This window comes from Lissotriton helveticus, chromosome 4_1, assembly GCF_964261635.1.
Source record: "Lissotriton helveticus chromosome 4_1, aLisHel1.1, whole genome shotgun sequence".
Classification (NCBI taxonomy): Eukaryota; Metazoa; Chordata; class Amphibia; order Caudata; family Salamandridae; genus Lissotriton; species Lissotriton helveticus.
In genome coordinates this window covers 247,982,793-248,008,936 of record NC_136063.1, presented here as the reverse complement: position 1 = coordinate 248,008,936, position 26,144 = coordinate 247,982,793, and the positions used below count along the sequence as shown (strand labels likewise).

General features: G+C 42.1%; 1 protein-coding gene across 3 annotated transcripts in view; it reads right to left on the bottom strand.

The window, feature by feature from the left end:
* Positions 1 to 26,144, bottom strand: part of LOC144828496 (CMP-N-acetylneuraminate-beta-galactosamide-alpha-2,3-sialyltransferase 1-like) — a 363,670-nt gene that overhangs the window by 58,788 nt on the left and 278,738 nt on the right. For all 3 annotated transcript variants that reach the window (XM_078686718.1, XM_078686717.1, XM_078686716.1), the window contains 2 exons: positions 10,531 to 10,724; positions 4,229 to 4,408 (listed from right to left, as the gene is read on the bottom strand). In XM_078686718.1, coding sequence (XP_078542844.1) covers positions 4,229 to 4,408; positions 10,531 to 10,724 — 374 coding nt within the window. The remainder of the gene's footprint in view (positions 1 to 4,228; positions 4,409 to 10,530; positions 10,725 to 26,144) is intronic.

The following is a 26,144-nucleotide window of genomic DNA, read 5'->3' as shown; positions in this document are numbered from 1 at the left end:
TTCTCTAAGAATGTTTATGGTTTGTATTCAGGCTATGTAGGCATATGTTGCTCTACATGTGATTACTTCCAGAGGAGGTGGCATGGTAACTATTTCTGTGGTTGTGTGGTGAAGTACATTTAAATGTATGTTAATTAGTGATAGAGCATTCAATGGTATATCAGTGCATACTTGTCGTAGTAATACAGTGTTTACATTTTTCTTTGTGTTTGTAACTATCAGTGGGCATGTGGCCATACGATACTGATGGAATGTTTATATTACATGGGAATGTTTCTAAGTCGTGGAAGGTGTGTTGAAGTATCTTACTGAATGTTTTACTTTTTACTGCAATTTTATAGTATATTTTCTTCGGTAATTCATCCTGTGATTGTGCTTTGTGTGATAGTGAGATAGTCAGTGTATTTATGTTAGCACATTTATAGTGGTTTATGATAGTTGCTGTCTGTCTCAATTATGTTGCATGTGTTTTAAAACAAACAGGCTGACTTTGACTTTGGTGGTGAGCAGCCATGACAACTCGGGCATTACCCCGCGCTGCCATTACGACGCTGCTTTTACAACGCAAGTCGTTACAATGACTTGCCCTGGAGGGCGCTCTTGGAAAAGGAATAGTTTAATTATCTATTCCAACACCTTCCCTACTGTAACGTGAGCTGGAGTTGAAATAGAAAATGAATCTATTCCACTATCCAGCGCCTACAGCGCAAGTCGTTGTAACGACTTGCGTTATAAAAGCAGAGTCGTAATGGCAGCGCGGGGTAAAAGTCCGCATTGTCATGCCATACATCCACTTTGGTGGGTGGAGGCATGGCCCAACGTTAAGGGCTGAGGGATCTGCCCCCCTCCTTTTTGCAAGTGTGATGAGTGTCTGCCAGGAGGAGCAAGGGTCATCCAGACAATAAAATCGGGTCAGATAGCCAGATACTTTAAATGTGCTATTGCCTGAACCAAGCTTTGCCAAGCTGAAGGTTTCACAGCTCAGAGAGCATGCCCTTATCAGCCCTGCAATGCCCTTTGAGGTCCTCCTCCTCATGACAAGAGGGGGTGATTGACCAATACAATCAGACCTGGGTGCTTCAGTGTTCAGCTCTGAAGTGCCCGAGGCAAAATGTCTGTCAATGACTCCTCATCACAGAGTGATGTGGGGTCAGCAATTCTCATTGAACCCATCCCACTATGTGACGAGTTAGGGAAGGTCATCCTCGCAATGGCTGACCCTTGGCAAGGTCAGCCAATGAGATGAGTCAGTGCGATCTTACGTCGGTCTTCTTATCCCAGAGCCTTCAGGAACCACCAATGCCTTCCTGCTGCTCCCTCCCGCCACCTGATGTCACCACTGCAAACTGGTAAGTGCTTCTTGAATGTTCAATGCATATGTGTATGTATTAATGTATGTGTATCTGTACATTCATGTTGTGAATGTATGTGTGCACGCGTATGTGCTTGTGAATGGTGGGTGTATGTGTGTGCACTTGAGAATCAGTGGGTGAGACTGAGCGTGAATGTGTCTAGGTGGGTATGAGTATGTGTGTGTGCTTATGGGTAAATGGGCCGAAGCAAGTGTGTGCATGTGTGCCACTTTAGGGACTGACACTCGGTGGGTGGCCTGCGGTCAATCAGGGTGGTGAAGGACACTCCGTTGCCACCCAGTCCACACTCCACTCTCTACATTTAGAGATCACCACCAGCTCGGTAGTGATATTTGTGTCTTCAGAGGAACCACCATCACAGCAGTTCCTTTAAAGGATCTGCAAGTTTGGGGTATTCTGCCTCCACCTTTTTGTGTTTAAAAACAAGCTCCAGAATATCACAGTTATAAGTAAAGGCACACTGTTTTGAACACTCTTTTCACTGCGCCACCTGTAATTAATCAACACAAATTTTTAAATACTTAGAATGGGCTAAGCATGCGCACCCCAAGCCACTTTTTGAATGCCAATTATTGAAAACCATTGAACAGATTTACACCACCTCAAACAAAGACACTTCCTTGAGTAAAGTTTAACTTACATGCCAAGCTTAGTGCAATTCTGTTCATTTGTTGTTTCTATATCATCGAGTGAAGCATCCTATCAGAGTTAAAATGGCAGATGTCTGTTTTGGGATCCCTCATTTTATTGGCCTTGGTTTTGGATCTGCATTAAACTTGCCCTAAAGAGTACAAGGTGGATGTACTTTTTTTCTTTTTACTTTTCATGTAGACCTGTCGGACTGCGTCACTTATTATGAAAACAGACATGGCTTTCTCAGTAGAACCTCTCACCTAATCATCACAGGTGTTATTTATTGCACATAGGACATCACAATAGGTAAATTAAAAAGTAATGAGTGGACTGCTTATATTAATCTTGGCCGCGGAAAATTACACGGGGCAGTATCTCCTTTCATTGTTTTTTTGACCGCCCTGCCACCTAATGAACCGATCATTGGAATGCATTAATTAATCTCATCTCTGGTAATGACATAGGCTGCATCCAAGTGCGTCTTTTGTAATATTTATTAATGGCACATCATTGCTTGTGATGATCAATAATATATTTTGTATACACACAATCCAAATTGTGTACTCTTTGTCAAGGAATTGTAGAGGCCAATTAGCAGTAATAATATATTACAAGCTTAATCCCTTTGCTGCGCTGGTAATTCCATCGCGGCGCAGGGTGGAGAGGGGGAGCGCGGCGCTGCCATGCTCATGACGGAGCCACCGGCGAGCTGTGCTCATGATGGCGTTGTTCTATCACGACTCCGCCCACTCACTAATTTGCCCGCAGAGGCGGGGAATCAGTGCCGCCTCGGCGGAGCAGCCGCAGCATGACGGAACCACGCCTTCCTGAGCTTACGCAGCCCGTGGCTCATGACGGCGTGTTTCCTTCATGAGCAGGGAAGGGGTTAATGTCCATGTTTCTTCATTGAATATATCTATCTATCCATATATCTATTTATAAATATCTATTTATTTGTAGAGTTTTATATCGCGCTAACTAGACCTGGAGGTATCAGAGTGCTTTGCATAGATGTGGAGTAAATAAATAGTTACATTAGTTACACTGGTTACAAGAGAACAAAAAACACAAAAAACAAGTCACGAGGAACATTGAGGGAGGTGGGGGAGGGGAATTGAGCTAGTAGCTGGAAATTAAATCAAGTCAGGCATGCAGGCAAGGAAGAAGGTTAAACATCAGGGGGCCTATATCTCCATAAAACATAAAATGCATGTTTCATGGAAACTGTGACCTAACGTATAACTATACACCGAATACCATTAGGTGAGAAAATTAAACTCCTCTTGGGAGGACTCACATAGCCAACTCCATGCTTGTATCAAACATGTTAGTAACTAAACTTCCAGTGGGCAGCTCCACTAACAAGTCAGACCTTAGATGGATTATGTGGTGAAAAACTAAATGCAAAAAACTTCCAGTACAAACTGTGATTACCTATATATACACATACATAAAAACCAGTGACGGGCATATGACCAAGGCCAGAATTTAACATGAATGAGTAATGAATCAGAATGTGATAGAACTGTGATACCAAAACATGCCGGAGACTGAGACAGCGATGTGATTGAGTACTAAAACCGTAATGTGTATGAGAACTGAAACTATAAAGTGATTGAGTATTGAAACTGTAATTACTACTACTAAAATTTTGAATTGTGATTGGATCAAGGTGACTTATGCTTCTTTGTGAAAACATTGAGAAGACTGGAAGGATGGTGTAAGTCGAGGGTTGGTGGAAGGATTTTTTTCACCTGAACAAAGAAACAATTTCCATTCTACACCTTTTCTTAGCAATGAGGCAATAAGAGATGCTCCTACTAAAAATACCGAACACATCAGGCAGCTTCTTTGTATTGCCTTTCAATACAACCAGTCCTCTGTGAGTGGCCCACAAGGCGAGGCATAGTGGTGATATTAGGTCACAGAAAAGAGGCCTGAACATGACCTCTTCTTTGTATAGGGAGAGACCCAGATGATAAAATACCTATTTTACTCAGAATGCTTTTCCTGAGTTTGCCTGGTAGTCGAGACCTAAAAACAATCCTGAAAACATGGATGTTTCACTTGAAGTACTGCTCGCCATTCTGCTGCTTGTTCATAGCGCTAAGACACCCTTCTTCGGTAACGGCCATGTTTTTATAAAAGCGTTATCTAATCAAAAACAAATCTACGTGGTTGCTGTTAATATTTTATAGAAGACAGAGTTCTGCCATACTTACTGGTCTATCTTTCCTGTAGTGAGAGCACTGATAATCCACTCCAAGTCTATGGTTTTGAAAGGGATGAGTATTATAGTGGCATTCTCGTGGAGATTGTGAGCACTTTCAGGGTAGAGGAACTGGTGAGTGGTTTTGCTTCCAACATCAACTTCATATCCCACCGTGACTGCTTTGTTCATTCTGAATCACACAAGGGAGAAAAATAAATTTGCTGGTCGAAGAACCTCCGTTTGATGCTGCTTTGAATCTGACTATACAAGTAATCAGAAGAAAGCTGACTTTGAAAATAATGGTGGATGAGAAATACATTTAGCTGTACTTGAGCCATCAACATTTATAAAATGTGCAAAATTCTAAGACTTAGCGGGAGCCTTGCTTGTAGTCATACAGAGCACCGTACACAGGCAAAGTAATGGAATATTCCATATATGAGTTACATAAAAGAACAATGAAAAGAAAAAAAAAGAAAAGCAGAATACACCTTCCACTCAAAGAGAATCTCACACCTGAACCCCAATTCATACAAATATCAGTGAACAAAAAGAAAGAAGCAACCTAAAAAGATATAAAGAAGCCTCCATGACAACAAGCAAGGAAATACATATGTATGGTGTAGTTTGGCTTGTAGCTTGTTAAACAAACATTGCATTGAGGTCATAAGAACCAAGATTATATATTATTGCAATTTGCAAAATGCACAGCAGGTATGGTTCCTACAAAATGTAAAAAATTACAATGATCACGGCTTTGAATGAATGGAAGTAGGATGCTTAGAGAAAAGAGGGGCAATCAGTTCCTTACAAAGAGCGAGAAGTAAAGATCACATTTGCCGCTGCCACTACATCCGTAATTACATCTGGGTACAGCGTTTAAGCTGTGATGAGCTCTGGAGCTGAAACTGAAGGCAGGGACTGCAAGAAAGAGGATACCTTTTCCCTCTCTACTTCAAATCTTCACCTTTTTCTTACTACGCTCCAAGCTTGCTCAGGTAAACTTCCACTGAGAGTCAGCTAAAGTGCAGTTCCCTCAGCTAAAAGGCTGTCCACTACAGTACAGAGAGCAAAATAAACTACCAATTATGTATTTAAGTCATAATGTTTCTTAGGTAAAAACAAGCAAACTGGACTATTAACACTCAAAACAGAAGGTTCAGCATCAGAGAAAGCGGGTGCTTCACTTTGCTCTCCATTTATCTGTATGAGGGCATTTCAGTTGAAAGCTGTATCCATTCAGGTCAAGGCCTTCCCAGTTCTATTAGCCTCGCTGAGGATGGCTCACCATACTTTCTACAGCTGACCCATCTAGGGACTCCCATCTGCTACTGCTGCTCAACATACACACGCAGGGCGCGAGCTGCCAACGAGGGCTCAGTGGAACGGGGAAGAATTCCACAACACGCCATGACTGTAATAGGCTTGCTAAATGCACGTTGCACAGATTAAATGTGCAGCCCCCTGTAAATCCTTCGTGTAAGACGTCTACCCATGTTGCATTTTACTGAATTGGGCTTCCAATGAAACACCTGATGAATATCAGCACATGAATGTTTTTCGTTGCAGAGGTATGTGTTTAGTTACATGCAGACACAGTAGAAATCTTGGCAATTGTACTCATTGGCAGTCTGGCTATTGCTGGAAACCTCATAGGCAATCTAATCAGTCAAAATTGTTTACCATCTACCCGTAGGCTCACCACTTTCAAATGTGTGCTCTGGCTCACAGGATATGCAATGTGGAGGACTGTGAAAGAGATTCGTGTTGCTATTTGGGATCAGCCTAGGTTCTGGAGGGCCTAGATCATGTAGTTCTCCCTACTCAGGGCTTGTCTGACTGCATTCTTAATTTGTTGTAGCTAGACACTCAGATTATCTGAAAGACTGATGCAGAGGGCATTTACATCATCAATACATGACAACACTAGGCTATTGATGATGGAATGCAGTGAGAAAGGCCTACATAAGGGAAGACACCTTAGAGTTTTCAAAGCAATGAAATCATCCCTGGTTACTATGATATGATGGTTTGGCGTGAGAAGTTTAAGTCTATGATCATGCTGAGGTTCCTCAAGTCTTTGAAGTATCTAGTGCTGTCCTAGCTCAGAGGGGCAAGTGAATATAGGATGATACCACATTTGAGTATTTACATGTTTTTTGAGTTAAGTTTAAGATGGTTTCTTAGCATCCAGTCTTGTATTTCGGACAGGCAAGTCCTCATGGTTTTTGAGGTTTAGGATGAAGTGGGTAACATCAACCTAGATATAGCAGGTAATCTTCAAGGATCTGATGGTCATATACTACAACATTGTGGTTGAAGTACTAGCCTTCTAATATATCACAGCCACTACATCGACTACTTCTGTGTTGTGAATGAATGATTATAGGTAAATGTAGATTCACATCTACTTACCTTATTGATATTGTGGTAGCTGATGTAGTGTATGCATTAGTTTTGCAGGTTGATATTTTGACCAGGATGCATTACATTAATATTGAACTGACAAGGTCTGGAAGTGAGGTCAGCTATGCGCTAAAGAGGAGGGGTGCGACTGTTGAGCATTGAGAGGTGGAGTATGAGTAGAAGGGTGCGAAAGTGACAACTTGCACTCTGTCAATGAGGTATCATTTTATCTAATTCAGAGCCATGCCCTAAATTCCTGCGTCTTCTAGTTTTTGTACTAGCAATTGTTGTTTTAGCATTAAATGCTGATGGTAAGGGTTGTCCTGCATCTCCATTCAAAATGGTGGTGCTTTGAGGTCCTCCCAAGTGCAGCGTAAGGTCGAGCTCAAGCTTCTTACAGTTCTGAATTCTTACTATCTGTCAAAGAGAAGTCTAGTTTGCTTCATGAGGCTGGAGATACGTGAGAAGCATGCTTTTCATTGAGTATACCTAAGGATACCCAAGTACAGACCTATACTTAGGTCTGTACTTTGGTCAACAACATTGAATCATTGGTCTGCCTTTGAATGAAGATCCTGGGCAGTGAAAATGCAGTGATGAATGCCCCTCTCCTAATAGGGCAAGGTGGCGGTCACTGTGAACTAATGGCAGACGGTCCACCAGGTCAAGGGTTTTTAACAGCAAAGCCGCCTGTGGCTCTGCAAACAGAAAGACAGTGGTTTCCCTACCTTTCAATGGAGCAAGGGTGCTCTCTCTTTGCAAAACTCTAAATTACCCCCTTTTTCTTTTGGTGATCTGCTTAGAAACTGGGCTGATCCATCACAAAATATCCGAAACCCATCTAAGCAAGACATGGGCTTGAATGGGAGCCAGAGAGGCAAGCAGAAGGGAAATGTTATTAACATTTTGGCCCTGGCGAGCAGTCAAGATACTAAATTAAAGACTGGCTCAAAAGATTTCAGTACACATGTATGGAAACCAACCAGCACTGCATTTTCCATGCAATATTAGACAATATCAGGGCCTGCAAATTGGAATATGTGTTTCCTCCGACACAAATTACTTGATGTATTAGTTAATGGTAATATTTGTTAATTCTAGATTCTTCACTTTAGTGGTCATAGTATATTCGTGAGGTCAAAATAAAGAAATCTAAAAGCAATATATCCCAGCCTTGGTGACTGCATTGTTCAATCCACTGTTTATGTAAAGATGTGAAGGACATTTGAGGAAAACTAAAACTGTTGCTTGAAACTGTGCACATTCTTCATTTATGGACATGGAAAGGAAAGAAAGTAATATTCTTCTGAAAACCTAGCCAAATATTTGAATCGAGAAAGAGGTTGTTCCCACTTTTTCTTCATATATAATTTTGATTCACAAACAACGAGCCAGAACAAAACATACACATGCAAATTAAAATTGTCAAATAGTGCGTTAGCTCTACTCCATCTCTATCTAAAATAAAATTATTAAATAATGAATTAGCTCTATCCCACCTCTATCTCTTAGCAATACATTTATCCCATCATCGTCCCTCAGCCCCACCTTATTCAACCTCTATGGGCAGCCGCTGGCTGCTGTCGCTAAGCGTTGGAACCTCACCTTGGTATCCTACGCGGACGATACGCAGCTGGCGGTTGCAATAAGTGGGGCTTCTGATCTTGAGGCTGCCAAATTTCGTGAGGGTCTTCTCTCAGTGGCCCGATGGATGACAGACAATTACCTCCAACTGAACGCCCAAAAAACCGAGGTGCTCATTGTTGGTAAGCAGTCATCTCTGGGATGATAAATGGTGGCCATCTGAACTCGGTCCGACCCCTACTCCTGCCATTGAGGTTAAAAATCTAGGGGTCTGGCTCGATTCCCAACTGAATTTTGTTACCCACACTAAAAAAGTGGCTGCCACTTGTTTTGGCACTCTTCGTAAACTTAGACCTACTTTTAGGTTTTTTGACGCTCCCACCAGACAGCTCATTGTACAAGCCACGATTATGTCCAGGTTGGACTACGCCAGTTCCCTTTTACTTGGAGCTAATCAGGCTGAAATATTAAGACTCCAACGTGTTCAAAACGCTGCTGCCAGGGCTTTGGTAGGCCTACCCAGATTTTGCTCTGCCAAAAAAAACATTCAAAAGCTCCACTGGCTCCCTGTGGCTCAGCGTATTAAGTTTAAGTGCCTTTGTCTTTTGTTTAAAATTCTTAAACTCTCCTCTCCCCAGATTTTGTAGAATCTCATCTTGCCGTATATCCCCACTCGCTCTTTGAGATCCTCTAACCTGCATCTGGCTATTGTTCCACGTTTCAAGAGGTCCAGATCTGGCGGCCGCTCCTTTCGTGTGCTTGCTGCCAGGTTGTGGAACTCCCTCCCTGTTTATATTCGTGCGATTGACAACCTTTTGGGTTTTAGGAGAGCTGAAAAACGTTCCTCTTTTCTCTGGATCTCTAAAATTTGTTGTGTTTGTTCTTTCTGATTCTGCTTTATCCGGTTTTCTGTTCTGTTAGCGCCAGGACGCCCCTTTGCTGAGGCATCTGTGCGCTCAATAAATTTGGATAACATAACATAACATCTAAGGACAAAATCTTGCTAGACAGTACCTTACACTTCTAAAGACCATTATAAGAGAAACCTGTTTCCTCTGCAGATGGGACTGTGGGACATAGTGCAAAAGAGAATCTCCACGCAGTTGTCTGAAGGTTTTCTATGAACAATGGCTTACAGCTAAGCTATAGCCATTTGTTATTCAGATTACCAATTCTCTATCGTAACTTGTCGCAAAAAAACAAATGCAATAATAGAGAAACAATGTAATTTTTTTTAGAACGACGCCATGTGTGTTCAGTGAAAGTTCTACTTTTAGGCACTAAACGTGCAATTCATTTAAAATTGGAAAAAAGATTTGCAGGCACTATGGGTCATATGTAGGAATTCGCAGAATTCCGGAGTTTGCGAACCGCAAACGGCCATTTGGTATGTAGGTGCCACATAGCAAAATAAGGAATCGCAAAAATTGCGATTCCTTATTTTGCTCAAGCATTTAAGGAATTGCAATTTTGCGATTCCTTAAATGCTATGTAGGGGTGACTTTTAAAATGCGATTTTGGCTTAAGGAATCGCAAAATACCACCTACTCCTAGATTTCCTGTCAAAATGCATTTTTTTTTAAAATTCAAAGTGCCATGTGGCGCACAGACATGCCCTTAGGGCATGTATGTGCGCCACATGTACTTACAGGCACATTCCAGGGGTGCAACAGGTGTCCTTTGGACACCCTGGCACCCTTGGAATTGCGATTCTCAAATTGCGATTTTCTCATAGAAAATCACAATTTACGAATGTATCCCCATTCATTCCTATGGGCCTATTGGCCCATAGGAATGAATGGGACACTCATTCCTTAACTGCGATTCGCAATTTGCTAATCGCAATTAAGGAATTTAAGCAATTTGCAAAAATATTGCGATTTTTTAATCTACATTCCATTTTGCAATTCTCAAATAGCGATTCCTTAAAAATCGCTATTTGAGAATCGCAAAATGGAAATTACCTACATATGCCCCCATGTTATTTTTCTCATACCCCAATGCTATCTCACTCACTTAAATTCGCTATTCAGCCAGTTTCTTTCACTCATTGCTTTGTGCAGTATTTCGGGTTTTTTTGTGTGTTTTTACACTATGTGTGTTCCTTTAAAAGATCTTCCACCTTTTTAGTATACAGAGCCTCCCGCTGACAGTCTTTGTGCTGTACATCCTATCATGCTTGCTCATTTTCCAGTCTCTCTCTTATCCGAGGTGTGATTTGTTGACAAACCCACCCCTAATGATTGGTGCCATGTACGTGTTCCCACATCATCAATTTTTAGAAGCCAGCAAGCAACAATAAAACAAGACTTATTTACTCACCGCAAAACAAGATCATGGCCGTCAATCCATCTTCCATAGCCCGAATCCCTCAGATTCACAGAATTTCCTACCACAGCACATCTTCTACACTTGTATGGACTGATCTTCGGAAAGTCGGAATCTCCAGAAATGGTCTTGAATACCTGGCTTATTGTTTCATTAAAAGGTCTAGGATTGGTATCATTCTGCAACTTCTGCAAGAAAAAGTAAAATGAGAAGCCATACAAACTGAATGACGTTTTGCAAATACTAACTATTGCGTCATCTCCTCAAATGTTTAAATGCACATATACAGCATGCTGACTACAGGGATAATTTCATTAGAATCATCAAAGGAGGGAAGAGATTTCACAAGGCCTCTAACCCATGATGATATCACAGGAAGCGAGATTAGGTGAACCCTGTTTATTTTAAATAAATAATGTTTTTTAAACTTCTATAAATAAATATTATGAGTTGCCTGGCAAACACAACCATCAAAAAGTAAGAAATACTTATTTCAAAGTCAAAGTCAGAGAGTCTTCTATAGCGCAACATGTCACCGTTAGGTCTCAGGGCGCTTGTAGACACAGTGAGGCTCGCCGGGTCGCTATTAGTTGGGGAACAGCCAGGTCTTTAATTCCTTGCGAAAGGACATATGATCTGTGATGGACGAGAGGTGGGGGGCGAGATAAGAAAAAGACCGGCCACCCTGTCTCGCGGGGTGTACTCTTAGAGGAGTTAAAAGAAATTTCTGGTAGGCTGGTATTTATGCAGCTTTTTCCCTAGGTACCCTGGGCCAGTATGATAAAGACTCTTATGTATGAGGCAAAGAGTCTTAAATTTGCCTCTCAGCCTAATAGGTAGCCATTGGAGAGATTTCAAATTGGCAAAGGAAGATGATCTCCTGGGTAGATCCAGAATAAGTCTAGCCGCAGTGTTTTGGAGGGTTTGTAATTTGGCATAGAGATCGCTGTTAATAGAAGCCAGTAGGGCGTTGCCACAGTCCACTCAAGTCATAATTAGGCCCTGAATCAATGGTTTACGAGATTCGATTTGTAGTCACTTGAAGATCTTACACAATTTGCGTAAGATGCCATAACAGGTGCCCACTACACGGTTTACATGAGCTTTCATCGACAATTTATTGTCGATAGTGATCCCCAAATTGCATATAGTTGATTTAGGAGATGGACAGAGGTCCAGTGACTGGGGCCACCAGTCGCTAGACCAATGATCTTCAGCCCTGCCAAATAGAATTATCTCCGTGTTACTCTTATTCAGTTGCAGTTTATTTTGACCCATCCAGCTATCAATTTGGGTCATACAGTTCTTGAACCGAATGATAGTGTCCGAAGGGTCAGGGCCGAAGGTTATCAGCAGTTGGGTATCATCGGCGTATGATACCATTTCAAAGTCGTAAGATCTAATTATCTTGGCAAAGAGAGTAACATACAAATTGAAGAGCATGGGACTCAAAATGGATCCCTGCGGTACTCCAAAACATACTGATCTACTGCATACTGCCATAGGACCGAGATGCAACGTGGTAGATCGATCTTTTAGGTAATTATTAAACCAGTCCAATGCCTTCCCCTGGACCCCAATCTCCCAGAACCGTTGAAACAAAATGTCATGGGAGATGGTGTCAAAGCGGCTGATAGATCCAACAGCACCAAAATAGCTTATTCCTTCTTGTCTAAGGCAAGCCTGATGTTGTTGATCATTTCGACTACCGCCGTATCGGTGCTGTGCGCCGCACGGAACCTCGATTGAGAAGGATCGAGCAGACTCTGCCCTTCTAGATAGCAGGTTAGTTGTCTATTTACTAAAGTTTCAAGGACTTTCCCAAAATAGGGCAACAGCGAGATGGGCCGATAGTTGGCTAGTTCACTAGGGAAACAACCTTTACAACGCAACTTTTACAACGAACTACCATTACAACTAAATTTTTACAACGCAAAAACTTTTACAACGCATACCATTACAACGCAGGATTTTACAACGCTAGTACTTTTACAACGCATACCATTACAACGTAAGTATTGGTAAGTATATAATTATTTTTAAAATATTATATGTTTGTGTTTTTGGGTATGGGGTATTTTTAGGGTTCAGGGTCAGTTTTGGGTTTTTGGGTAAAGGGGTATTTTTAGGGTTCAGGGTCAGTTTTCAGTTTTTGGGTAAAGGGGTATTTTTAGGGTTCAGGGTCAGTTTTCAGTTTTTGGGTAAAGGGGTATTTTTAGGGTTCAGGGTCAGTTTTCAGTTTTTGGGTAAAGGGGTATTTTTAGGGTTCAGGGTCAGTTTTCAGTTTTTGGGTAAAGGGGTATTTTTAGGGTTCATGGTCAGTTTTCAGTTTTTGGGTAAAGGGGTATTTTTAGGGTTCAGGGTCAGTTTTCAGTTTTTGGGGTACATGGTTAATTTGTAAAAATAAATTAAAATTATTTTTAAATTAAATTAATTAAATAAAATTACATTACATTTAATTATATTTTAATAATTTAAATTAATTTATATTTTTAAAAAAATTATATATTTACCAATATTTACGTTGTAATGGTATGCGTTGTAAAGGTACTTGCGTTGTAAAATCCTGCGTTGTAATTGTATGCGTTGTAAACGTTTTTGCGTTGTAAAAAATGCGTTGTAATGGTAGTCGTTGTAAAAGTATGCGTTGTAACGTCATACATCCATTCACTAGCATCTGATGTAGGCTTCTTCAATATGGGCCTGACAAGGGCTTTTTTCCATCTGACCGGAACAATAGCTTGGTTCAGAGAAAGATTGAGGATCTCAGTAAGCCTTGGTATCAAAGAGGGAGCCAAGTTCTTAATCAATCATGGGGGGAAAGGATCTGTAGGAGAACCGGAATTGATTTTGATAATAGCCTCTAAAACCTGCTTCCTGGTTACTGGTTGGAATTCAGTCAACAGGGAGATTTGTGGATCGCTTCTGGTGGTTGTCTGCAGATCGATCCCTTTCTCCTGCGTTAAGGATCGATATATAGCCTTTATTTTCTCGTTGAAAAAGGAAGATAATTTGTTGACCCACTCCTGAGAAGGAGCCACAGAGGATCGAATGACTTCAGGGGTGGTGAACTCTTTCATAATTTTATAGAGTTCTTTACTTGAATTGGCTGTGTTGTTAATCCTCCCAGCTAAATACATCTTTATAGCCTCTTTAATGTTGTTTAAATATGCACGGTGACTTTCTCTGTAACTATCTTTGGCTGTTTTCGTTTGTCTCCAAAGACGCTCTGCCCTCCTGTTAGCTAATTTCTTAGTTTTGAGTTCTGCAGTAAACCAGGGCGACGGTTTATGCTTCCTCTTAACTCTAGAAAAAGGCGATATTTTATTCAATGTCGTTGAGATTGCCTGTTCAAAATCAGTGACAGCTACCTCAATATCACTGGTGTTCAGAACGGCTACAGAGTTGAAATTGTTAGCAAAGGAGACAGATGTAACTTTGCACCAAGGTCTAATCATGACGCTTTCATTGACTGGTCTTATTACCGGCTCCTTGGCAGGAAGACTGAACTGTATTAAATAATAGTCTGTCCACAAGAGCTGTACGGGTTGATCCACGATGATCCTGGTGGAGTTCGTGAACAGAAGGTCAAGAGTATGACCAGCCTGGTGGATATGACCCACTACCAATTGTTCCAGGCCCAAAGTCTGGAGAGATGTAATCAATTGGTCGGTGTCGGGGTCATGAGCCAGCTCGGCATGATAATTAAAGTCGCCGATCAAAATGAAATTATTGGCACCCATAACACAAGGAGCAATAAATTCAACTAGTTGGTTTATAAAATTGGCTTTATGACCGGGCGGTCTATAGACTAAGGCTCCTGTCCAATTCTTAACAGATTGTGACATTAGTTTGAAAAGTAGTATTTCTGCTTTTTCTAGATGCAGAGAATCTATTATAATGGTTTCTAAAGAACCTGCCATTGCAATAGCTAATCCCCCACCTCTCCCTACTGCTCGGCCCAGCCTAGCTATCTTATAATACGAAGGGAAGGCAATGGCTATATCTGGAGAGGACTGTTCTTGGAGCCAGGTTTCAGTAATAAAGCAAACTTCCGGTTTTTCTTGATCCAAGAGAGTCCAATTTCTAGTGCATGTTTGGGAATTGACCGTGCGTTGAAATACATAGCCTTCAGGGGTGGAGGGACTTCTCCTGTAGCTCTGGCCTTAATTGTGTATAAAGTGGATGGCTCGAGAGGGATGTGATCCTGGCTCAGGCTGATCTCCTCGCCTATAGTATGTACAACCATGCTGGAAAGGTTGCTTATTGACACAAGCTCACCCCTGGTGTAAAATGTTTCAGCCATAATTGCAATGTCTATAAAAACAAGACCCCCAACAGGCAGGGGTTCTGGTGGCTGGCGGCGGTCTGGCGCAGACGGGCGCAGGCGGGCCTGCCTTTGGTGCGCAACTAGACCACCGACCAAGCTCACCAGCAGAAACACCACAAGTGGTAGAAGCTGAGAACCCAGAATATTCCCTCCGCTACAAACGGCACAAGCCGCGGCGGAACGGGGATGGCGGGCAGATGAGGTCCATTTGATTAGAATAAAGATGATTAGCAGCGCAAAAACAGTGCTCCCTCAAAACAAGTTAAACAGTTCTGCACATATCGATTGAAAAGTACTATGCGCAAAGGAATTTAAAAACACACTGCGGTGAAACAACAAGTCTGGCCTCTAATGCCGCCCAATGATTACTGGTCCGCTGCGCGTCCGCACCCCAGCCATGTTCAAATAGGTGCGGGAGAACGCGCAACTAGACCACCTACCAAGCTCACCAGCCAGAACACCGGAACTGGTAGAAGGTGAGAGCCCAGAATAGTCCCTCCGCTACAAATGACACAAGCCGCAATGGAACGGGGACGGCGGGCTATTTAAATTATTTGTGTGAATACTGGGATGGACTAACCCATCTGACCATCTTACAGTGTCTGCATTTATATACAGGGACAGAACAAAAGCAAAAGCAGGCCTCCCTTAAGTGCCTGTGAAGAGAAAGCAAGCTGTGTGCCTTTGTTTACAAAAGGGGGTGGTGATGGACGGAGCATCTGAACCAATCAAACACCCACACCAAGTCAAAAGATCTGGGTTTAATCCATCACCTTTCTTTAGCCCACTCTGCCACCCCAGTTCAGACATGGCCATATGCGAATCAGTCTGACCCTGTGCCTCATGGGAACAATCCAGCCCGAACTGCCAAGCCATGCCTTCCCTGGACCGGAAACAAGCTTCCGAGGACCGGTTTCTGGCATTACAGCCGTCTTCAGCCCGGCTTGCTTGAATCCAGTGGCAAAGTGAGCAAGGGACTCACGTCTGAGCATACCCTGCCACACTTATGGTGGCCAAAGTATGCTCAGACGTGAGTCCCTTGCTCACTTTGCCACTGGATTCAAGCAAGCCGGGCTGAAGACGGCTGTAATGCCAGAAACCGGTCCTCGGAAGCTTGTTTCCGGTACAGGGAAGGCACGGCTTGGCAGTTCGGGCTGGACTGTTCCCATGAGGCACAGGGTCAGACTGATTTGCATATGGCCATGTCTGAACTGGGGTGGCAGAGTGGGCTAAAGAACGGTGATGGATTAAACCGAGATCTTTTGACTAGGAGTGAGTTTTTGATTGGTTCAGATGCTCCGTCCATCACACCCCCTTTTGTACCGCTTTGTTTCCCTCTGTGGCATTTACATTTAAATGTAAGGTTCCAGGTGTCCCCGAGATACAAACAGAAGGAGGCCGGAAGTCCCCTTAACTTCGGCCCAGCTGGAGGTGATAAAAAGCCCCCTCCCTACTTGCACGTTGCTGCTGGGAATGGAAAGCAGACAATGTGAAGGCGCTGCTGTACGTGTTCTGGTGTCCGAAAATTACAACGGGACAAGTTCAGCATATTTCTGTGGGGCCCAACTTCTTGGCAGGGGGGAAGGAGTCCACCCTATGAAAAGAGTGGGGGGACGCCGTGTACCCCCGACTCGAGCCCTGCTGCTAGGCATACTGTATCTGAATTTGTGCTTCAAGGACCTCACATTTTTAGATCGAGTCTGGGCAGTGCATGCCCAGTCTGGGCTGCTCTGCGAGCCATGCTGTATTGTTGAATGGAATAGAACCCTGCCCACTCTCCGCCCATATTTGTCATTGGCTTGTGTCATTGTCCTTCGTAAATGTTGGCTTCGGATTAGTGAATAGGCTTGTTAGTCCCTCCTTAGTATCACCTTGTCTTCATTTTGAACCTCCCATAAGGACTGGCCCCTTTTACTTCGGTTGTTACGCGGTGAGTCTTTTTTAGTCTGTAAGTACTATTTTCTTTAAATAGTTTCTCCTACTGCAGGCATGACATGCTTTCCTGCAACATTCAGCGTGCCATGCGTGCTCTCACTTTCTAAGCAGCCCGGGACAATGGCGTCCGCTGTCGATCATTTATAACACAAATGGCTTGATTGTGATGCACTGTAGGTCCTAGATTTTTTCTCATAATTCTGATGATGCAATACTGTTACTGGGAGCTATATCTGTGTTACATATTGAAATCAAATTGAGAAACCCAGAGGCGTTTAAACTTTAATAGAGGAACTTGGGAATTGTCTCTACTATTTTCTGCGTTAGATGTATTGTTTTCTAACTTTCATTCCTGTTTTCTCTTCTTTCTCTTGCAAGGTCTTATTTAGTGTCTGTATTAGTGAGTTTTTTTCAGTGTATATCCTGCTCAATAAAAAGAAAATAAATAAAAAAAGATTATCTAAATGCCACAATTTCACATTATGAATACAGAACACTGATAATTTCTTAATTGTTTACGAGGGTGTGTGTCCTGGGAACCATAGAGGGGACCGCTATCTTATCTGTTATCGCCTCGTAGCGGCCATTTCATTTATCATTTAAAAAATATATATATATAAATCCCATTGCAATGACAATTACAGTTGTTAGTGAGGCGATGACGACTTCTTCAGTCCGAAGCATTGGCACATGGGAAATGTGTCAAGTCCCCAAGCTTGAGTGGCCGTGACTTCTTAATATTTCACGCAAACCCCAACCTGGTATCCTTACTTCCTCCAGCAGCAACCCTAGCAGCTAACCCCAGCTCCCCTGTTAGCAGCAGTAATAAAAAACAAGCATCTGCAATGCAGTAGGTCTCGCATTTGCGCGAGCTTGAGCTATTGACATTATAAATGACAATGTCTTTTATTTATGTTTTGATTTTTAAAACATAAATAAAAGGCATTGTCATATACAATGTCAATAGCTTAAACTCTCGCTAATGCACGACCTATTGCATTGCAAATGCTTGTTTCTATTGGCTCCTCTTACTGTCCTTCATAAATTCTAGCTTTTGATTGTTGAAAGGACTAGTCCCTCCTTTTGCACCTTTATAACCTTCCATACGGACTGCCTCTGTTCATAGCTGCCAAGGTTTCAGATTGCTAAGCGTGACATTTTCATAATTTCAGTGTAATTATGAGTGACATTTCAACAACTAGGAGTGACACATTCTCGCCTGCAAAATGAGGCAATGAAGACGAGGTAAATATATAAATATCACTAATTAGACCCATTTTAGCAACAAGAAACTCTAAGAAGCTCTATAAGGTGTTGTAAAGCAGCAAATATGGAAGGGTGTTACCCTATTTTAGCAGTTATCCTAAGCAGTACTTTAGTTTTGTTCCCAAAAGTCATTGTATTATGCAGTAAAATATCTCAGCTGCTATAATATAAATCAGTTATCTAGAGCCACTGTAGCGGACCTTGCTGCCAAGCCTGCAGTGGCACCATTTCAGCATAGCATAGGACACAAGCAGTGAGCTACAGAGGCTCATGCTGACACACGCTCAGCTTTAAAAGAAATATATTGAGAATGAGCACTAAGTAAATGTGCCACAGTGAGTCTCCAGCAGCCCGTCCTACTGTCAGCTGAGCAGAGAGCTGCACAGAGGACTGACTGTACAAACGTGAACAATCATGATGATAGTTTAAGTTGCTTCGGCTGCACTTTTATTATGTGCCTGTCCTTTCAGTGCACCTAAACTCAAGCGCAACTCCGAGAGCATCAGAGGAGCTTCTTTCAGGATACAACATGGCAAGCAACTGACTGCAGTGTCGCGCACTCCTTGAAAAATACCCTCAGCCCCGTGACCCCAGTGCCCCTCCAACCGCTGATATCTGAAGCCTGCAATGCCACGGAGCCTCGGCAGCTTGTGCCCTTGATGAGATAAAACAACTTAGAGGAAAGCTATATTCTCAGCCTGCTCCGTGTGGTCGATGCTCATCACCAGCCAGCGGTAAGTCGTTACCATCTTATCGTGATGCTGAGCGGAGAGCTGCTCAGTGACGCTCTAAAATTAAATCTTTTTAAAGTCCGATATTATAGTATGACCTCAGTATCAGTGACGGAGAGCTAAGAGACGTCGAGTCTCCAGTGTCAACCGGTCGCAGGGACGCATTTGCATCATGATGAAAGCCACAGGCAACAGTGGAAGAAACGGTGGGCTGCCTGTGCCAAAGGAAACCTAAGCATAACTGCAGCCGCTAATCGCACCATGGCAATTTATGGATACAATGTGGCAGTCACGTGACACCATCACGTGACTGCCGCTGCGGAGCAGTGCACTTCTGACTTGACTGTCTCACATACACACAGAGCTGCCAGATGAGTGCGAATAGCAGCGCTCCCATCTCCTGTTAAGCTGTTGTCAGCAAAATCAGGAGGCTCTATGAATGCGTGACTTTGCATTTTTGTACGGTGATGCGGATCAGCATACTTAAATGCGTTAGTCTCACACTTAATGTGTGATAGTTGGCAGGGCTGTCTGTTACTTATGCTCTTACTCTTCATGCTTTTGGAGCACTCTTTTTTTGTTGGCCTGCCGATGCTCGTGTTGTGAGAAGTGTTCATATTTACTTCATGCACTGGCTTACTTTAAATTGGTAGGAGCACTTCACATCAGTGGTCATGGTTTGTTTTCATTCTCAACGCAGCGCAAGCTTCACTATCGCTGCACTGCATTTGCTTTTAGTGCACATTTTGTCCATCTCATCAGTGGTCGTGTTTTGTTTTCATCCTCAACGTGGTGCTCACGACCGCTGCACTTTATCTAGTTTTAGTACGCATACTTTTCATCTCAAACATATTATTGTGTACTTTGCTATTACTAGAAATACTTTGTTTTTGCAAGCCAATAGGTGGCAGTATGTATAAATCTTTCCTCAATCTCCCTGAAAATGTATTTTTTTTCTTGTTACAAATTAATTTACTTTCATCTTTTGCGGGTTTTATGCCTTTTACATTTCAGAGTTACGCTTTTAAATATTGCTTGTAGTTACTTTTCGGGATACTTCATGATTGCGACGCTTGGTCTGGTTTTACTACAGATTTTTTTAACTTAAACATATTTTAGGGGGACTTTGCTATTGCTAGAAACACTTTGATTTTGCAAGCTACTGGGTGGCAGTATGTACAATGCTTTCCTCAAGTCCCTTGTACGTTTATTTAATTATATAACAAATTAATTAACTTTCTTCCTTTGCAGGTTTTATGCCTTTTGGCTTTCAAATTTGAAAGTTACGTTTTAAAAAAAATACATGTATTTACTTTTCTATTATAGCGGCAACTAATGTCAGCAACTTCTTTGTGCCTCTTTCAAAGCTTTCTCTTCTGGATATTCAGATCTGAGTGCAGCCAAGTTCCAATGTGACCTCACATTCTGAGGTCTGCGAGTCAAATGCTGAGTCAGCTTCCGGTCAGTACGGGTCTAATTGCTTCATACCAATTTATCTGTTTCAGATTAAGGGCAAAGTTGTATCTGCAGTGGGAACAAGTTTACAGATGACGTGGATTTATGAATAGATGCTAATGCTGTGCACTCAAAAAGGCAAAGAAAAAATGATCAAGGAATGCAAAAAATATTAAGATTGTCATAGAATGTAGTTATTTTGGGGAAAAGAAATGCATCAACCCGAATGGTAACAAAACAGTACCTTATATGTACATGAGGAGCGCTACAAATACATTTTTCACATAAACTTTACAAAAAGACACGGTTCGTATTGTGCGTTAAATAGTGTTGTGGCCTTTTCTTTAAAATAAATTCTCTTTTTAGGGTATCCTACAAACTATCTAACTCTCTCCTTCCCAGCCAGACCACATGTCGCTAATTTACTGTTGTTCATGGTAGAAAAACTTACATCAGATGGCTCTAGATGACAAATTTGTTTTTTTATGCCTTAAGACTCTTTGCCGTGGAAACCAATTACCATGCGCTCACATCTGTTTTGATACCTACGACTAGCTGTAAAGATCTGAAACAATTGCAAATGTGTGTTTTGTTGTTGTGTAAACAAGGCATGAATTGCCCTGAATAACTGGCTCTAGAACTTCAAATAGAGACTGGAACCGAGCTGGCAACCTCCCAGATTATTTGATGTACATATCAAGCTACATTTGCTGCAACTGTTGTGTTTCTGGCGCTTAAGCAAAAATATGCATTTGCATTGCAATCGGTCCTGTATTTGCAAGAGTTTAAGCTATTGTCATTGAAAGAACAATGCCTTTGTATTTGTTTTGATAATTAACACATAAATAAAAGGCATTGTCATTTACAGTGCCAATAGCACAAACTCTTGAAATTGTGAAACCTATTTCACTTCAAAGAAGCGGCCACCATTGTCCCTTGCTGCTTGGAAAGTGAAAGCGTGCATGGTGCGCTGAATGTTGCAGGAAAGTATGCTGTGCCTGCAGTGGGAGAAACTCATTAACCCCTTGCATGCGCCGGATGGCGGGCGTGTGCGATTTGCACACGCATAGAATTCGCCCGCCCCACGGGGGAATTCCAGCTGCGCCCAAAGGGTTAAAGAAAATAGTGCCTATCCCGACACTGTTCAAGTTTCTCTTTGGTGTTCTTCCAATGGAGATTCAAATTGGACCCACAATATCATAATGTTCGTCCGATACATTGACGACTTGTTCTTTATTTGGAAGAACACCAAAGAGAAACTTGAACAGTCGCTTACTGCATTGAACGCGGTTAACGAACGGAATCAATTTACATGGGAAATGAACGAAAAAAGTATCAATTTTCTTGATGTAAAGATCACGATAACCCCCACGGGTATTGAAACCAACTTATATCGTAAAAAAACAGATCGCAATAATTGCTTACATTATTAAAGCTTTCACCAAGGGTCACTCAAGCATCACCTTCCCTTTTCACAGATGTTACGTGCTAAAAGGATTACGTCTAATGCCACGTTAGCCGCTCAACGTACTAAGGAAATGGGTGTTAGATTTAAACAAAGGGGCTACCCCAGCTCACTCGTCAATGATGCCGAAGCTCGTGTAGCCTTGATCTCAAGGGAAGAGGCACTAAAAAGAACAAACAAACCTCAAGATACAAGAATGGTGTTAGTTTCTAAATTCTCAACCTTGAGTTCGAGATACAAGAAAATCATATTGAAACACTGGCCGATTTTGAGCATGGAGCCTGATTTTAAAACTATGTTTAAAGATCCTCCAATTTTTGCCTACACTAGGAATCCTAACATCAAAGAAATATTGGCCATGGAAACACCAAAACATGAGCAAACAAGAGGCACTAGACCGTGCATGAATTGCAGCAATTGTAATAATGTCATCCGAGGAACTACTGTGACCCATCCTATGAAAGGAATGAATATCAAACTACAGGTAAACGCCACATGTGACTCTATGAATTTCATATATGTGATTAAATGCCCATGTGGCAAGATCTATATTGGAAAGACTGAAAGAAAAGTGAAAGTTCATATTAATGAACATAAATCGAACATCAGGACCAGATATGAGAAATCTAACATTGCCTTACACTTCATGGAGATGAAACACAACATTGCACAACTCAAATTCATGGTTCTTGAAACCATTGACAGAAGTGAAGGTAGAGACAATAACAAACATTTACTACAACGAGAGATTGCATGGATTTACAGACTACAGTCGATGAAGCCCTTTGGGCTTAATGACAGGATAGAATACTCATGCTTTTTGTAACAGCGTATCGAACGATAGAACATTCATGTTTTGTGTAACCACGGGTCATGTGGGTTTAACTGATGCAATGTCTCTATTTGTGCTGCTGTTGATGTCTATCTGGTTATATTGTATGGCACCTTACCATATGTCACACTGGTCATTATACCACTAACTAGCACACTCCCATCATGGCCGCCGTTGTTCCCCACCCGGCGTCCTTCTTTTATTTTTATCTTTATGGTCTCTCATTTTTTCACCACCCATTCTGTATGGACGTGCTTATCGTCCACCGAATAGATCACTCCCTTTTCATATTTCTTTCACCTCGCTTCACAGGATTATCTGGCGTTTTGCAATTACCTTTATCCCTGTTTACCCACGAGTTCACATGTTGAATCCAACCGGTACACTTAATATGGCCACCGCAAGCTTGGTACCCGGTGTCCTTCACTTATTTTTACCTCACACGAACGCTGCCGCCATAGTTGAATCTTCAGTTCTCAGTGAACCGAACAACATGCACTTTTCAGGAATGAACACCCGCCACAAACAACTTCTCGCTTTTTCAGTAAGTTCTGATATTTTTGCACAGAAAGTTTGGGTTTCATACGCCTTTATGGCTGACAGGAACTTCCCTTATTTTCCAGCTCTTGCCTTTCTTAAGCCGGAGCGCATGAATCTGTAAGTGTTTTCAACTGTTTGTTTTTTCACTTTTTGTTTTTTCACCCGATTTTGTACCGCGTTCATTATGCAACATCCTTCACACCGCATGGGGATACACCAGAATGCATGTTACATTACTATCATTCACATGTACTGCTATGTATTGGATAAAAATGGCATGTTATGCTGTGCTGTTGATTGCTATATCCTTATGTTTTAGAGCTCCTGGACAAAGGGCGACCTGCCCGAAATGCATCGGAGCATTTAGGAACTGATATATGTTTGTGAAAATATGATGAATCATGAAGGAATTGAGTACATGAACCTTTGATATGCATCTAATATCACAAGGAATCAAGAACCCTAAGCATCATCTAAATTAAACACTATATCTCAAGGATACTACTAGTGGAGTCATCATTTGGAGAACCTAAGGTGTGCCCTACCCAGGGATGCATGCATGTTGAGTGTCTGCACGTTCTGTTCAATTACTATTGACGTGTCTAGGCGGACACGTCACCTGAAGGAGCACCCTACCTACTTGAACAACTTTCTTCTTTTTCAGAATCAAAAACTTTTTGTGATTAAGTCTCAAATTAAGCGATGCACCCCCCACGTTATTCACAGGTTACAAATGAAGAAATGGTGGTACTAAGGAGGGGCTAACAAACCCATTAATGAATCAGAAGCCAGTATTTACAAAAGACAATGGCACAAGCCAATGAAAAATATGGGCAGAGAGTGGGCAGAGCTTTAAGTCTATACTCGAATACAGCATGCCTCGCTGAGCAGCACATGTGCTGCCCAGGCTTGACCTAATAAACTGTCTTGAACTAGATCGCAACTGGTCCCCTGTATAGTACCAAAACTTCGGCATTTGGTGTTTGTAAACTTGCTCTCTCTGTTCACTTTACTCGGCGTTACTTTATAAAAGTGAATTTAAAATGAGAGAAGCCGTGTAGGACATTTACCTTTGTGCCTTTTCATGACAACAAAATATTCCTTATGTTTCTGAGGACAAAAGCTTACAAAGTGCATCATTCCGATATTGCACCTACTTTTCAGAGTACTTTCTGGGTCTTTTGCTTTTTTGCAACTTTTATGCTACCCACACACTTACACCTTACTGTCACAAAAGATTAGAGCCTTCTTTGCTGTGCTGCCATTGTGTAACAAGCAGGCTTCACAGCACTTTCTTGTATATATATATCTATGCCTTTCCTTGCTACTCACATGGATGTATGACACCACTGACACCACTGACACCACTCATTGTCAATATTTCGTGTCTCATGTCTCGCTGTGTTTACCAGTGTCCATCACGTGTAGGTGTTTTCTTGAACAATATGGTATTTTTAGCTTAATCTGCAGTTTCAGTGGCAGCGCAAGTTAGGAGTTGGCCATTCGATGCCTAAAGCAAAAGACACCACCAACACACATAAAAAATAAAGGTATTGTGTTCTGGATAATATGTTACATATTTAACAACTTATAAGGCCCATAAGGCGAGAGTATTTGGCTATGCAAATGCTTGTTCCCCTTACCACCAGTGGCCTGTCCAAGCCTGAAGGCTCCAATACACCCCAACGCTCATATAATCCTCATGTCTGGCCCTGTCCCAGCCTTGCCTGATCGCTGCTTCCCACTCACAGTCGATGGAATAATCCATGGCTGCAAGTCCTCAGCATAAGAGGGACAGAGCATGCTAAAGTTTTCCTTAGGTAATGGAGGGTAAAGTTAGGAAATATTATCTTCCTATGAGATGGGTGAAGCCTCCTGACTTCTATGGTGAGGTTTAAACTTTGCAAGGCCCCTTGTTAAATCCTTAATGCTGCAAAGCATCCTGCAGAGCTGGAAGCCGCAACACACCCTGACATGTTGACAAGCTCCCACAGCAGTCCACTGCCGCCTGCACATGCTTCTCCACTTATAACACTGAGTGACACAGCTATGTACCTGTAACCAGCAAACGAGAATTATGTTTGACCAACTCAAAGAAGAGGAAGTTTATGTGGCTGGTTAAACAAATGAAAAGCATGAGCGATCTGTGATTTTGCATCCAGTGACGCGAATATGCAGAGAGGGTTGAGGACTTTCACAAAACAAATAAAAGGCCTGCTGAACAACTATCTAGCCTTTCCAGAACTGCCTGCGTACGTAAGACACCTTGATATTTGCACAACCTGTACTACACATACTCCGGGCTGGTCATGTGGTGTGCAGGGACACTCACGCCTACAAGTCCCATGGTCTACTTTGTCCTTTTGGTACTACTCACTGTGGTTAGCCACAGTGCTTAATTTGAGCCAGTGCATTCCGGTGCTCAGCACTAGCACTTAATTGTTTTCAGGTGCTCAGCACCGACACCTAATTGTCAAAACCATACTTAGAACAGTCTACCACATGGTGGCGCTGGTTAGCTAATTTAGAGATGAGCAGAACAATGGTTGTTTAGGAATACAATATACATTAAAATTGATAATAACTGCCTCCCCAGCCGTTCCTTAAGCTTTGGGGACCTGGAATAATCTGAACTGTCGCATTTACATATGACAGAGATGGTTAGTAGCTGTTTTAGCAGCGATGACAAGGGAGATGGGTGGTGCAAGCTGCAGTGACCTCCCGGTCAGAGCCCTGGCACTCAATATTTTACAAATTAAGCACTGGCATAGCCAGCACCCTAACTTTATTCCTACCAGCATCCCTACCAGGCACTGAGTGACACATAGGAGATAATGTTTGTCTGAAGTGTTTTCCATTTCTGCAGCATCACTGTATGTTACACACTGTTCCATTGAATGTATTGCAACTTTTGAGCTTAATAATCGGGAATACTGACGCGGTTGGTGATGAGAGTGAGGTCCTTCACATCTCAAACCAGGTTACTATCCCCCTATCCTTTCCCAGAACAGAGGTTATTAGGATCTTGAATATTATCCCAAAGGCTAGAGCCCC